At 41.1% G+C, this 16,471-nt stretch overlaps 1 protein-coding gene across 1 annotated transcript; it reads right to left on the reverse strand.

The window, feature by feature from the left end:
• Window positions 1-6,138: 6,138 nt before the first annotated feature.
• Window positions 6,139-16,203, reverse strand: LOC107391219 (protein disulfide isomerase CRELD1). Its single transcript, XM_015968386.3, has 11 exons — window positions 16,033-16,203; window positions 10,374-10,506; window positions 10,219-10,301; window positions 9,955-10,065; window positions 9,671-9,762; window positions 9,361-9,540; window positions 9,184-9,279; window positions 9,015-9,098; window positions 7,459-7,554; window positions 7,238-7,378; window positions 6,139-7,144 (listed from the first exon to the last, which is right to left on the reverse strand). Exons 2-11 carry the CDS (start codon window positions 10,488-10,490, stop codon window positions 6,924-6,926), a joined length of 1,221 nt encoding a protein of 406 aa, XP_015823872.3. The 5' UTR covers window positions 10,491-10,506; window positions 16,033-16,203; the 3' UTR covers window positions 6,139-6,923.
• Between the last annotated feature and the right edge of the window lie 268 nt (window positions 16,204-16,471).

Consider the following 16,471-nt stretch of genomic DNA (forward strand, 5'->3'; position numbering starts at 1 on the left):
AGCAGTCAGTGGTGGAAACACTTCAGCAGACCTAACAAGGGAAGCAGCACACACACACACACACACACACACACACACACACACTTCCAAAAATACAGCCCAATCCTTACTGCGCTGCCTGCAAGAAGCCAGGACAGTCTTGAACTAGACGCTTCTTTCCTGCTCAACCTGAGCACCAGAGTCCAGTTAAAGGTGCAGTATGTAAGAAGATAGTGAGAATTTTACAAAATCCCAAGAGTCTAATGTTTCGGTCATTTGGGAAGGAAGGTTATACTGAAACATGTTTCATATCCAGCTGGCTGTGGGGATTGTACTTTTTTCTCTTTTCAAAACAAAGGAAGGAGGGAGGTAACTACTGTTTACTATCAGTGAGTGTGGGGGTGCCGTGTGTCCTCTGAGCTAATATTGCAGCGCTGACAGTTGTAATTCGACAACAGCATGCAAAAAGCTCTGGAGTTGTTTAAAGTAGTTGTAGTTACCACATTTTACCACAGGATGTAATTTTTACTTCATTTCTACATAATGCACCTTTAAAGGAGTTACAAGTAACACAATGCAGGATCACCTTTACAATAATGGTTACCGCTTACAATAATGTGTTACTGCTGCAAATTAAAGGTAAAGATGACAAGAAACGCGGCTCTTCTACAACCCAAATTTCATCATTGACTCAACTATATATTAAGTGCATCATACTGTGAAAAGGAGCTCAGCGGCAGAATGGATGTTAAAAGCCCCAAGGAGGAACCGTGTGACCCAATGCCCCATGGGTGGATTAGAGAAGTGAGGCAGAGAAGAACAGGCAAGACAGCAGGAAAACTGGATGTTTACATAACAAGGTATCTTATTTTTCTCCACCCTGATATTTAATTCTAGATCATGTCTAAATAACGTTTCTGTTATTTAAGTCCTGCAGGGCAGAAATTCCGCTCAAGAGCATCCTTGCATGCATTCCTGTTAAAAGGTGGAGGAGTAAACCTGGACATAAACTTTTCTGATTTCACTACATCCAGAGACGAGTTACCTAGCTCATCATCACTTCATTCTAAAGAGAAGCAGAAGAAGTTCACCTGTAGGACAGACAAACCTCTTAACAACAGATTTACATTTCAGTCATATACCATTCTTACAGATGACCTCTTGACCTTTAAAGCCACTACAGTAGAACAATACAAGGGTTTGGATATTTTCGACCCAACCAGGAGCTGCGCCGTACAAAGATCTCCACCATTTTCTGGATTACACGATTGACCATCACAAATACAGAGATGTGAAAACTCATCACATTTGTGTTTGTAAAAATAAGTTTAAGTTTAAATAAGTCACAGATTTAAGTTCAAGTTGTGTTTTTGAAAACCTCCTAATGTTTTTGTGACTGATTGGTTTATAAAAGCTTGCTGTCTGATTATAGAGTCCAAGACACGTGTCAGACACAAGGCCCGCGGGCCACATGTGGCGCGCGGAGCATTTTAATGTGGCCCGTGAGATAAATATCAAAAATATATTAAAACTGACCCACTAGCCGATTTTACTGCAAAGATTACAACTCCCATGATGCTACCATGGTGCGCCATTAGCGTGGAGCCGAAGCGCCCCCTCCTTTGTGTTTTTTCCAGCGCCTGCTGCCGGTGTCTGCAGCTCCGCTGTCTTGGACAAACTAAACACTCCTCTCACTCAGCGACGAGTTGACGCAGCTATTTGCCGACGTTGAAGCCCAGAAACTGAGATTTTAACCGCTCAGTAATGTGTTCAAATCAACCAGGTTGTGTGATCGTGTTTTTTTAACTTACGCCGCTGTCCAGAGTGCATTTAGAGACTGTCACGCATGCTTTTGTTCTTTCAAGGCTCGACTACTGCAATGCACTGTATGCCGGCCTTAGTCAGGGTGCGGTAGCACGCTTGCAGTTAGTACAAAACTCAGCCGCTAGGTTCGTGTCAGGCACTAGGTGCAGGGAACATATCACCCCTGTGTTGGCATCCCTTCACTGACTGCCTGTGCAATACAGGGCAAAATTCAAGGTCTTGGCACTGACATACAAGGCCTTACAAGGAACTGCTCCAGCATGTCTTGGCAACCTTTTGCATAGACATGCCCCCTCGTGGGCCCTTCGCTCAGCCGGCAGGGAGCTGCTGATCGTTCCATGCACTAAGTGCAGGTCACGGGGGGACCGTGCATTCTCGGTGTTGGCACCTGCACTTTGGAACCAGTTGCCTTTGGTGGTGCGTCAGTCACCCTCATTGGGGATTTTTAAGACTCGCCTTAAGACCCATTTTTTTGTCAAGGCATTCCAGGATTAGCAAATTTGACCCGGTTTCGATGCCCCGGCCTCTTAATCTTTTTCAGGATTTTATTTTTTGCTTTTACTCTCCTCTTTTAATTGATTTTATGTTGGTTTTACGATTGTTATATTTTATTCTGACAGTTTTGTGTTTTTATTGTATTGTGTTCAGCACCTTGGGCATCTGCATTGCTCGCAGAAGGGGCTTTATAAATAAATGAAATGAAAGAAAGTTTTGCAACTAACTTCCAGACAGAGCTGATAAAACTCCAGCGAGCTCAAATCAGCTTGACTCTGTGGCTGCTGTAGTTTTTATTTTTCCTCCCCGACGCACAACAACGTGGTCAAGCTGCTCAGATGCTCTCCATGTTCATCAGCACAAACATGTGTGAGCACCTGTTGTATCTAATGTTGTCATTATTATGATGAAGATGAACAAAACAACAGGAGTCTCCTCAGTGCAGAGCTCCTCAACCCCATGATGCAGGTATCTGGCTGGAACAGGTGAGCATCACAGTACATCAGTGGAGCAAACTGAGCTTTAAATATTTTTGTTTTATGCTCTTTTTCTGCTCCAAAACATGAAAGTTAACGGGTGAGATGTTGCATTTTCATTTAAGATAAAATAATATTTTTATTTTGTTGTTGGGCCGTGAGAAAAGATTTAATACAGTAAACAGGAAGTGGAAAGGCTGCAGATAGATGAATAGAATAGAAAATCCCTTTATTGTTCCTCAGTGGGGAAAGCTAGATGCCACAGCAGCGATGACACGTATTACAGGAGGAAAAAGGAGAATAAAAAATAAGATAAATGAATAAACAACAAGAAAACATAAATCCTGAATAGATTTTTAAAATGCTGATTATACACTAACGAATACCACTGATGCGTTGTGTTAAACATTGACTTGCTCGTGTGTAATTTGGTTATTCCACATTCAGTGTTGATGCAAAAATAAGTTTGTTTTCCAAATTAAAAGGTTCAAAATTGCATATATGTTGATAAAGTGTGCAAATTTGCCGTCACTTTTTCAAAAAATATTAAGTTTGGCCCGCGACTCCGTCCCAGATTTTCATTTCGGCCCCGTGTGAATTTGAGTTTGACACTCCTGGTCTAAGAGTTTGGAGAACAAGTCCTTATTTCAGCAAGAAACCTCTCAGAGTGTAGACCAGACAATACCTGTATTGTCGGGGTTTAATCTATAACTAGTGGCTCTGCAGATATGTGGATCTTTCTCTAAGATTCAGATTTGATTTAGATACCTGCAGGCTCAGGATTCTGGAGTTTGAACACAACACTGCAAGATGCGACCATGTAAGAAAAAATGTTTTTAATTTTTTTTAATAGAAAATACTTTTATTTCTGCGTGCATCTCCTGCAGCGTCCCTCTCACAAGCTTCCACATTTACGTGTTCTCCTGGTGACTTGCCTCCTGTCAGACAGAGTCACAACTTCAGGCTCCCTCCAATCACCTCAGTCATCATCTCAGATCCGTCCTGCCTGTGGAGAACCAATCAGGTGAGCAGTAGTAGAAGGTCCGGTTGGTTTATGCTTGATGTGCAGACTCAGAACATCAAGCTGTAATCCACGAATCTGCTCCTTAAAGAGCATCCCAAGACTGAACCCTTTGCACCCACATCTGGTCCCCAAGCACCTGCTGTTCACCATCACAACCACCAGAGGGCGCTATTGGTGCAAAGAAAAGAGCTCCACAGGTGAAAACTGCTCAGGTGTGAATGAACATTACCTTTGCTTTTAAATGTCAGAGTTGAAATGAGATGCATTTGATGTGTCAGGTGTCATCAGGTGTGGAGAAAACCTTTTAATGGAACCGCTACAGAGAGAGAAGAGTACAGGTAAAGCTGTCACCCTGCCCTGGTCAGGCCTTCCACCTCATTTAAGAGACTGCTTTATCTGCAGGAAGGAGATACGAAAGCTGCTAAAGAGGCAGATGGAGGAGAAGAGCGCACAAGTGAAGCTGCAACGAATCAGTAAAGCGAATGAAGCTGAGCATCTCCTAGAGGTGGACCGACTCGCTCTGTCCAGTGAAAAACAGCAGAACATTCAGCACAGCAAAGCATTGACAGCCTACAGACATGAGAACAAGCGGGTACAGCCCCACATATACATAATGCATCTGAAATTAATGCTTTCTGTGTCCTAAAGGGTCCTGGAAATGCTTCCTGAAGCATGATCTCAGGTTGCAGCAGAGCGACTGGGGCTTATTTCCTCGTCTCTGGGTTGTTTGTCTTTATGTGCATAGCTAATGGAACGGAGCTGGAGGGACAGAGCGCTAACACGTTCCCAGGAGGCCCTGAAAGAGAGAGAGCTGCTGCACCTCAACCCCATTAACTGGAGTGGAACACTGAAGTAGTCTGAACCTCTCCAGCTCCAAGGAGGCCTGATGGATCGGTGCTGCCTGAATACAAAACACAGCAAGAAGCCCAGAGATCAGATTTATTCTAATGAAACAAGTCTGTGAAGAGATCTAATCTAGGGACAGATATATTTATATAAAACAAATTAGGCAAACTACAAACCCTGAAAGGGCTGACATCCTCTCAGAGGAGCTGTGTTTAAAAGTCTGGTGTTGTGATCAATTATGGAAGCACATAACATATTATTATAGAAGGGTTTCGCCCTTGACGTTTGGTTAAAATAAATAAAAATAGTTAAAAGTCATAATCCTGACATGTTTCAGCTCGTGTTTGTGCCATTTTCTACCCTCTGAAGAACCACAAATCTTGTTTATATAAATCTGTGACAGGATTCCAGAAATCCCAAAATCATGACCACTGAGACAAAAACTCCAATAAAATCAATGTTTGCTTTGTAATTTTTGTCTAACTTCCACATTGCATGACTGTCAACGTTCTTTTCATTATGGTTCTAAAACAATAAAAAGTGCCTTTTTGAGTGCGTTGCTGTTTTCTCCTCCCAACTTTTCTCCTGTGTCTGCGTTTTTAGGAATTTAATGTAGGAAATGTATTAATTTGTAATATAGGAGTTCCACATCCAGAGGAGTCAGTTGAGGTGGCTCGGGTATCTGGGCAGGATGCCTCATGGACGCCTCCCTGGTGAGGTTTTCCGGGCACGTCCAACTGGGAGGAGACCCAAGGGAAGACCCAGGACACGTTGGAAGGTCAATGACTCTGAAGTTGCAAGTCCGGTTTTCTGACCGGGGGGTGGGGGGTTCAAGTGACTCTTCATTAGGGTCAGTCTAACACTGCTCAAGAAAATGGTGTAAAAAAAGAGGAAAAAGATGCATAGCATGCCTTTAAAAACATCATTTTTTTAAGTAGCTGAACTTGAGCATTTTTTCTGAACTATAAATAAAATAAATACATTTTCTGCATTTTTTTTCTTGAAATCAAAATTTTGACCTGTTGAGTTTCTGCGAAGATCAGAGAAAGACGAACAAGAATCTCATTAAAATGTTTTAAACCGATGCAAAGGACTCAGTCAGTAAAGATAAATACGGTGGATGCAAATGAAGTGATGCTTGTTCTGATGCCCCTGAACCTGTTGGACTGGAAACCTGCTACAAAAAAACAAACAAAACAAAAAAACAGAATTCTACAAACATACATTTTGCTTTTCAGCAAAAAATAAATAAATAAATAAGGACTACAAATCCCAGACTGCAGCTGGTATTTAGCAGTGCCGTGTTGCTAAAACCGAAAAATCAATTCTGAGTACATTCCCATCGAATTTAATCGATTCATAAGCTCATAATTTAATTGTTTAACATAATTTGCCTGTTTTACAGCTAAAATCAGTCCAGATGGCCATTTTAAGGTTTAGGCCTGAAAGGGTTAATATGGTTGAACTGTAACTCGCCCAGGCAGACAATTAAGGTAAGAACTCAAACAAATATTTTAATAGCACTGACTCATCAATGACAGATTTACGGGATTGGATCGTGATAACCGATTCAGACTCTTGAGAATCGGAATTGAATCGATTCTTGACGTTTGAACCAAAACTCAGCTTCTGCACATTCCCTCACACACTCATTAAACATGAAGAACAGCGATCTGACAGCTAAAACAAACATGTTGCATGCCAACAAAGGAAAACTCTAAACAGTGCAGCACCTCTCTTTCAATATTATAATGCATTAAATAAATAAATAAATAAATTATCGGGTAGAAGGAAGAAGTCATCCAGTAAAAATAAACAGTAACAAAACATCATCCCACAACAGTTTCTGGGTAATTTGAGTGAGTTGCTTTTCCCTCACCTAATCTCATGCCCACAGCTATAATCTGAAGTGCAACAGTAATCTGACAGATGGGACAATCTCATCTTTAAAAAGGAAACAGACATGATGGCTGCAGGGTTTCACGGTGCAAAAGAAAATGTTTTCTTGCTCGACATCCAGATGCATATCAGAGTTTTAAGTTCAAAGTCAGTTGGTGTCTTTAAGTTGGTTCGGCTCTTGTAGATCACAGCAGAATCACAGCGTCACAGGCTTCAAGCTCTCCCCTTTTCTTGCATAACTCAACTCAAACAGAAATGACTCCCAACTCCACCGTCACCAGTAAATCCCTGAAGATCTGGCACTGGGAAGGCAGATTCCCACCCCCAGCTGAGTCACCTCTACCCACGGGTCCTTGTGTTAAATCGTAGCAACAGACGGTCTAACGTCCCTTCAGAAACCCATCCAGCATGTAGTCTCCTTTCTCCGTCAGCCAGTATCCGGCCATAGCGGCTACTCCCCCGATAAAAATGGCCGTGAAGACCATGTCGCCTTTGGCGGCGAGAGTAGCGATTGCACAGATTATAACTCCGAAGAACATCTGCTGCAGGACGAGGATCTCGTCATCGGTCATGTCATCAAACAAGCCTTTCTCTGGGTCAACTGAGGAGGCAGGAAGAGAAGAGGGTTTAGGCGGAAACTAAAGTTAAAACCTTTTGTACCACTGCTTCAGATCTAGAATGCCCCACTACTCACTCGGGGGCTTATTCTCAACACAAATGCTGTCTCTCCGGATAAAGCCGTCAGCACAGTCGCAGTGGAAGGAGCCCTCCTCGTTGATGCAGGCCTCGTTGAGCCCCGGGCATGCTATTGCTCGTTCACTACATTCATCAATGTCTGCATCAAAAGCAAAAACGATACTGCTTTAGAGGCCACCGCGGGCAATGAAGGAGTAAAAACATCTGAATATTTCTTACCGAGACACTTGGCTCCTTTTAATCTGTAGCCACGTGCACATTTTTTACAGCGGGCAGGACCACTGCCCATACAGCCCACACACGCCGGGTCACAGCCTAATTACAAAAGTGTGTTATTACTCTGCTTACTGTAAAACAGCATAGTACCACATACTATTAATAATCACCTGCAACTAAGGAGACCCACTACTACACCAAATGAGGGGCACTTAGGAAGCTGAGGAAGTGGAATTCAGAAACAAATCTCAGAATTTTCTACATTAAAGGGACTTTACGGACTTTTACATTTTTATGCTCGCTATTGCCCCTTCAGGCCAAAAGCGTAACAGCAGCTTCAATAGTAGGCTTGTGCATGAGGCGCGTGCACACTCCTTGACGAAAATAACAGCTGAGACAGTCGTGTGTGTGTGTGTGTGTGTGTGTGGGGGGGGGGGGGGCGGAGGACAGAGGACAGGAGAACACGCAGCTAATTAATTAAATAATTTGGTTCTGTACCTTTCTCTTCAGCACAGCCGACAAAGGTTTATGATGGGTCAGTCCTCCTGCATGCTCAGATCATTCCCTTCCCTTGCTTGAAAAATTGTTCCAAAATGAAAGTTGAACCCCCATCTTTTTTATCTGTGAATTCAATGTCGTTCAGCGAGTCTCAAATAAAAATTTGGGCATCTTACTGTAAAAAAATATACCATTAATGTAAAAACGAAACTCTAAATAAATTATGATCACACCCAGAATCGAACCCAGGTCTTCTGCATGAGAGTCCGCCATCTTACTAGGTGCGCTATAACACCAGTGACGTCTTTTGTATCTGTAACTTTTATATTCCTGATGACAGCTGAAACAACGTTCAAACCAAAGAACGGTTCGGAGTGAAAATGGCTATTTTGTTGATAATTTGCAGGAAATATCTAGAAGAAAGTAGCTAAGGGTCCTCAGAAATGTAGCTAGCTTTGTCACTAGGCGTTAGGAACAGCAACAAAGTCGCTGAGTTGGCACTACCTCTCTCTCTGCTGCTAAATCTACGGATAGCAAATGCTACGGGCTATGCCTGAGCGTGAACGCGCATGAAGCAGCCTGCTCAACCCGAGCATCTCTCTTTTTCTGTGATTTTACAGAAAAACAGGCAATCACAGTAAAAATGCCAGGGCTCATTCTACAGGACCAGGGCATTGCAGGAGAATGTATGAAGAAGACATTTATTATTTCTATTCATGTTTTGGCTGTCAAACTTCCATAATGCCCCTTTAAATTCAAATTTACATGAAAAAAAACTAGAATATTCTTTGACGCTGTAAAGTTTTGAATTTGCTTTTAAAAAGTCTAAATTTCCATAATTAAATACGTGTTATAAAACTGAAAGTACCATCTTTGGTGATAATTTGTAAGTTTAATGTAATTGTTTCTCTTATATTTGCAAGAACAAAAGGAAGTTTCACCAAGATTAAAGTTAAACATTATTATGCTGTAATAATCTCACGGTGTGTTCACATAGAAGCAGCTTTAACCCACGAGTTAGAATTACCTGACCTGCTGAGAAAGAGCACTAAGGAGCGTACCTCTGCATTCATATGATCCATCGGTGTTGTGACAGTAGGTGTTGGAAGGGCAGCGGGCCAGCTCTGTACCACACTCGTCATTGTCTGCGACACACATTCAAGTCAGACGTCCACAGAGCCAGACACAGAACCACAGACCTGACTGATTCATCTCTGAGGCCAAACTCACCCACACATTTGTTGTCGTGAAGGATCCAGCCAGGTTTGCAATCCAGGCATTTGTAGTCCTGTGGTCCTTTGCATCTCTTACAGGAGTGGTAGCATGCTACAAAACACAGACGTGGTCAGTTTCAGGTGACCTCAAAAGTAACTGAATGAAGTGAAAATAGCTGTCAGAGCGAATCACCTGCACAGGCTCCTGAACTGTCGTTGGAGCTCTTCTCTCTGTAGTAGCCATCTGCACAGTTCTGGCACAGGTGGCCTGAGTATCCTGGATCACACACACACTCGCCATCTCCCAGACGAGTGCCCTCCCCCTCGCATCGACCCAAACCTCCACACACTCCCCCAGGTCCAGATGGACACTCTGTGTAGGAATACACATCCTTATCTTTAAAGCTCAGCCTTGGAATGAACTCTAATCACTCAGCTTCAAATGTTACGGTCAATTCAAAAGAAATGAGCAAAGATGTGTGGAGTAACAGGAGTTCTCAAACCTTTGCACTCAGGTCCATAACGTCCAGGTGGACAGCAGAGCCTCAGCTCTTCTATGCAGAGCCAATCGAAAAGATCCGGAGCCTCTTGCTGCCTTTAGGACGAAGAGGGTTTGTCATGAAAAATGGGACAACAGTACATTTTGGACTGGTAGGATTTCACAGCCAAGACTCTCTATAGGAAATTTAGCAAAGATGACTTACCCACAGATGGACTACTCATACCTGACGCACCAAAATGGCAGTTTTCTACTCCGTTCTGTAGCTTCAGAATATAGCACACTTACCTGTGGAACCACCATGTCTCCACCTGGTCTTCGATCTGCTCCAGCAGCTTGTTACATTCAAATTCTGTCTTCTCACAGGCACCTTCTACTATCTCCAAGAGCCGAGTCTCGCTGAAACGGAGAGGCACTTTTTTAAAGATGTAGAACTTTAATGATCACAAACTTCAGCATGTGTCCAGTAACACAAGTAGGACTAAGTCAGAGATGGTCCAGATCCTCACTGCTCAGCTGATGGATGCAGATTTTAGAAGCACCTAAAGCTACCTGTGTGCATATTTGGCCAGCTTCTCCTCCTCCCATGCAGTGTTTCCTCCTCCAAAGTTCTTGTTGGCAGTTTTCTCTAAACCCTACCAAAGGAGAGAATTTTTACAGGACTGGAGTTTAAAGACACATAGCTAAAAGCAGGAACTTAGCAGCACCTTTATGAAACTTTCAGTGAGTTTTCTGCAGGTTTGACATGGTGCTGTCTGAACTTTCACCACAGAGAGCTCAGAGAGAAGCACCAGAGCTGGTAGGAAAGGCCAGGCCAACCACATGATCCTTTAGAGGACACTGAGACGGAAAAACATTCAAGAGAAAATTGCAAGTTAGAGACTCCCATGAACCAATGTTTAGAGAAACATAATTGAAACTTGCTTAAAACATTTTTACACATACATGAATTATTTAGGCTTTTAGAGTAATTTATGTGAGATTTTTTTTACCAGAAACTAAAATGGTAAAAAAAAAAAAAAAAAAAAAAACGGTTGTGTTTCCTTTAAAGAACTAGGAATTTGCGCCCTCTGCTGGCGAAAAACAAAATACTCTGGTTTCCAGCAGCATTGAGAAAAGGGAAGATGGGGAGTTGCTGCCCTCCAGTGACTGAAAACTCCCACTACACCTTTGTTCTTTTTATCCATTCAGAAGAGAATGTTTTAGCCTCCTAATCTTAATGAAGCTTTAGAACATCCAAGTCTATTTTTCTTCTTCAGATTATTGTTATTGAGGAGGATAAGTGGGATGGGTAGAAAGAGGAGGAACTAAATTAATAAAGTTAAGAGTTCCTTAGTAGAAACACTTGCTCTAAATTAGGGAAGCACCAGAATGAATTTTTTGAGCAGATACCGATATTAATTACCACTGTTATGGCCAATAACCAATATATGCCAATACCGATTTACGCTTCTGAAATCAGCACATTTTGTATACTGAAATTATGCAAAGTGAAATTTTGAATGTTTTGCTTTATTTCTATAAATTGGAATTTGCATTATGTTTAACACACACACACACACACACACACACACACACACACACACACACACACACACACACACACACACACACACACACACACACACACACACACACACACAGGTCAGATGATTACAGAAATGTACGTTTATAACTTATATTTCGGATTCAAATGAGTTTTATCTTGACTGTTTATCTGTAATCTGACCTGCTTAAGGGGTTGTTGTTTATTTTGTTCTTTCCAGCAGGTGTATTTTATGTAAATGATAAAACCAGTTTACCTTGAGGGATGTTAAAGTCTCCCAGTAAAGCACAGGAAACACTTGAGATGTCAGACGTTGGGCTGGGTTGTTTGTGGGTAGTTTTATTACCTGCTAGAGCTGCTCTCTGGAAGACTAAAGTCAGCAAACACAGAGACCGCAGACAAAAGGTCCTACTCACTCGAGATGGAACTTATACTGAAGTCTGAATTGTTCTAGCCTTAATAATGAAGCATTTTAAATGATGCACGAGCTGTAACTATGGTAACGCAAGATTCCATAGCTTTACCATAGTGACAGTCTATCATAGGTGACAGACAGCGCTCCATAGGGAGCCTAAGTCACGCCCATCTACTTCCGGACCACGGGTCCCCAGAAAAACAATAAAATTAATGCAAGTCAACGGGGCTAAAGACGCTATTTTCTAATTCTGCTTGTTATGTGCCATGGATTTCACATATGATGTCCGTGATTCAAGATGCATTTTCATACCAAGAATGTGCTTATTTTCGAAAGGGGGGGGGGGGACGTTATTTTAAGTTTTGTGTAATAAGTCCAGGACTACAAATGCACTTTATGAAAGTGACATCATCGAAGCAGACACAGAGAAAAACTGAAGGGAAAATGGCAGACGTCATATATGCAACGTGCCGATGTCGGATTTGTGGTCATGCTAACGTTGAACTTTTACAAGCTGATAAATTTCAAAGCACGTGACTGGCGTGATTGAAACACCCATCGTTGGATTACATTTAAATTGAAGTACAACATATGTGTGATCCAGGACGTAAGGCAAAGCGGATTAGAAAATAGCGTTTTTAGCCCCGTCGACTTGCATTCATGTTTTCGTTCTTCCGGGGACCCATGAGCCAACCGGGAAGGGAAGAGACCTAGGCTCCCTATTATAGTGAAGTAGGAAGTACAGATATTGGCTTTAAAAATTAGTGAAGTAAAATTAAAAAGTAGACCTGAAGAAAATAAGTAAAGTACAAATAAAGAAAGCTTTAAATATTATATTATATTCAATAACTTCATTACTTTTTAAAAGATTTATTTTTTGTTTGCATTTTAAATTCTGTCATCCTGTCCCTCTAAACGCGATTTAACATAAAAGGAGCCATCATCAGGTGTACCTCTTATGCATAATAATGATCGGATCACAGACCAGATGTTTGATGACGTAGAAATATATTTAATAAAAATACATCAGAACTTAAAGAAGATGATACAATCCTCTTCAGACAAATAAACCGTTTGACATCAAAGAAATTTCTCTTTGGCCTTGATGCTCATATAGCAGTAAAGGTTTTAAATATAAACAGAGATTTCAGTTTTTCTGGTAGTGTTTAATCAAAGAGCAATGTGACAAAAACTGTAAGTTACTTAGAAGTTAAATACGTACATAAAGATAACCTGCAGTTGAGCCTCTTGACTTTTCTGTTTGCTAAATCAAGCCAAGTGACTCTTCTATTAGCTGATGGATTCATTTTTAAATGTAAACAAGTCAAAATAGTTTGTTCCCTTAATGTTATTAAAGTTATAACTTATTCACTGATGAAAAAGTGGCATTTATTTATATTTCTGTCAAACTGGTGGAGAAATAAAGATCAGTCCCTTCTCCAGACACCACTACTGTACTCGGCAGATAGCATGTAGGCCTAGTTATAGAAATGTACATTTATAACTCATATTTCAGATTCAAATGAGTTTTATCTTGACTGTAATCTGACCTGCTTTAGGGGTTGTTGTTTATTTTGTTTTTTCCAGCAGGTGTATTTTATATAAATGATAAAACCAGTTTACCTTGAGGGAACTTAAAGTCTCCCAGTAAAGCACAGGAAACACTTCAGATAAATGTGAAAGTCTAAACATGTCAGATGTTGGGCTGGGTTGTTTGTGGGTAGTTTTATTACCTGCTAGAGCTGCTCTCTGGAAGACTAAAGTCAGCAAACACACCGATTGTAAACCAGCTTGTTGCCATGGTTACGCATCATAACAAATGCTCAAAAAGTGAAAAAAGCTAAAAAATAGCAGTAAAAATCCTCCAAGCTTCACAGCACCAGAAACAGAAAAGTGTCCAAAAAATACAGTTTTTCTTGAGAAACAAGAAAAAAATGCCAAAGAAAAGGCAAAACTTACATATATTCAACAGAGCTACTCCAACATGCAGCCACCCAGAGCAGCGCAGTTCCAGAAATAAATCCTTGTTTTTGTGTGAGAAAAAAAGTGTAGAAATTAAAACGGACGTGTGTTAATAGGGAAACAGCTGGCGAACCATGTTTGCGCATGCACCTTGAGTGGTTCTGGTGCTGTTTGGGCCGCAGCAGCTCGCTGTGCTACTTCAACAGTTATCCTCCTAGTTTTTGTCTGGCTTGCAGCTAGTAGATTCTCACACGAGGGGAAAATTGGCTCAGGTTGTATACTTATTTTTTGCACAGGCATTTGTTCACTGTGAAGTAAAGTTGAAGTGCTGAAGTTTTGAAAACTAATTTTGAATAAAACTTAAAGAATAACTGGCAATTGCATGCTCATTTTAAGAGGTCTTTCATATTTTATAACATGCTGTTTGATTAGGGATGGATACCGAATTCGGTACTTTTTAAGGTACCGACCGAGCACCAATTCACGTCTTTTCAAATGGTGCCTCGTTTCGGTACCCATCCTTCATAACGAGAACTTGCCAAGACAGCTGCGCAAGAGCGTTATGTCGTCGGTCCCTGACTCCTGCGAGCCAGTTGTAAACAAAGCAGCATGGTAGAAAGAACGCACGCTAACGCTTGGGTCCACTTCACTAAATGTGATGGGTAACTGGGTGATGATGAAACCAGCGACAGACAACGATCTCAGTGAGACATCCTCATCTTAATCTGCTCCGGTAGGTAAATAAAATGTTTAAGATAACGTTAGCTTGATTTGTTAGCTTCCGTTTCACTAATGGTGCGTTCGCTTTCTCCTCGGAACTCCGAATTTCCGACTAGAAGAACATGAACGCGCTCTAACGTTTGGCTTCACTTTACTAAATGCGACGGGTGATTGGGTGAAGATGAAACCAGCGACGATCTAAGTGTGAGGCATCATCGTTTTAATCTGCTCCAGCAGTTAAATAAACTGTTAAAGATAACGTTAGCTTGATATGTTAGCTTCCATTGCCACCGTTGTTATCAGCTAATAGTGCGTTCGCTTTCTCCTCGGAAATTCTAACTTCCCAGTAGGAAAAATCAAATGAAAAAGACGGCAAAAGGAATGAAGATACACAGTAAATCACAGTAAAGATGTTTGCTTCAGTTTAATTATCAGCTTATAAAACTACAAGGACGATTTTAAAATACAAACAGTTGTATGTTGTTTATCATGATATTTGTCAAATATTGTTATATATTGAGAAAAATATATATTTAATTATAAAAGAGAATTAAAATAATAAACACTCAAAAGCATCAAAAATTGGTACCGTTAAGTACCGGTATCGATTCGTAGGTACCGGAAATTAGTACCGAATCGATTCAAATGTCAAAGGTACCCATCCCTATGTTTGATATAATGGTTTACAAACACAAAAGGGTAATTTATTAGAGTACTCGATTAATCGATAAAAGATTTGATAGAGTACTCGATTACAAAAATATTCGATAGCTGCAGCCCTAATTACCATCACTGTCACAGGACTAAACAAGTACACATCATCACCCCTCCTTACCCTCTGACACAGATACACAAACAGAAACAAGATGGAAAAAATATCGGTTGTTATCATCGGCCCAGTTTTATTTATACCGATACCGATATGTTCAAAAATGACTAACATCGGCCAATACCGATATTGATGCCGATATATCGTGCATCCCTACTCTAAATGCTTCCTACCACTGTGCATTGTTGCCTTGAAAGAATGGGAAATGTACACACTCTGCTGACCAAAAAATAGAACACTGGTTTCCAACATTTAAAAAGGGGGGAGATAGCAGTCGCTGCCTTCTAGTGTCTGAAATATGTTATAACATTTTTATTGAAGCTCTAAAAATATGTTAATCTTTCTTTTTGTCCTCTTGGGAATATGAACATTAAGGAAGGGAAGGAGGAAGGAACTGGATTTATAAAGTTAAGATTTCCTTAGTAGAAGCACTTCCCCTAAATAATTCCAAACACATTGCCTTGAAAGAATAAGGAATATGGAGAAAAGTACCATTGGTACAGGAAAGAAACTTGAAAATTTAAAAATCTCTCTTGGGTGCTACATTTAGGTGAGTACAGAATGGCTTTGGAATGTCTTTTTTACAAATGCATAATTTCCACAGAACACAGGTATTTAAAAAAACACATCAGAAGCTGCAGTTTAGCTCAGGTGAGATGCTGCTGCTTCAGAGTTAGCATAAATTAGCTCTGCAACATCAGCACCAAAAAACAGCAGCAGGCTAAGGTCACCAGTTAGCCGCTAGCTTTAGTTAACATCTATTTGTCTGATATTCTTTTTACTGATTGAACTTGGTGACCTGCCAATATTAAATATATTAATCCGTTTGGTGTGCTTTTACGATGTGAAGTTAGCTAACCGTACAGCTTTGGAGAGATAGCCTGCTGGTCTTACCCTGTCGATGAACCACCACGTCCGCTGCGCCACCTTTGGATCGTCTGAATCCCAGCTGAAACACGGTCTCTTCAACACACCGGGACACTTTCACATTTTGGGATGCCACTTCTGATAAAATAAAGAAGACATTGCAAACCAAAGGCTTCGATTCGTTTGCTTCTGTGCTGGGCTGCAGGTGAACAGGCGGAAGAGGCTGCCGCCTGACGGGATGGGGTGTTCAGCTTCCAGTCGTTTCTGTTTTCCAAGGAGCAGCTGGACATGACCCCGCCCAAATGATTCTGGGGTTTTCTCAATCAGCCAATCACCACTTAACACTATACGAACGTCATCACCACGCGCCGTCTTCATTTATTATAATTGATCATTGAACAAAGTTATGCCTGAGTTATCGAATTACATCTAAAGCCATATGCATTACACATTAGTCATATTTTGA

Source organism: Nothobranchius furzeri, chromosome 15 (genome assembly GCF_043380555.1).
Source record: "Nothobranchius furzeri strain GRZ-AD chromosome 15, NfurGRZ-RIMD1, whole genome shotgun sequence".
Classification (NCBI taxonomy): Eukaryota; Metazoa; Chordata; class Actinopteri; order Cyprinodontiformes; family Nothobranchiidae; genus Nothobranchius; species Nothobranchius furzeri.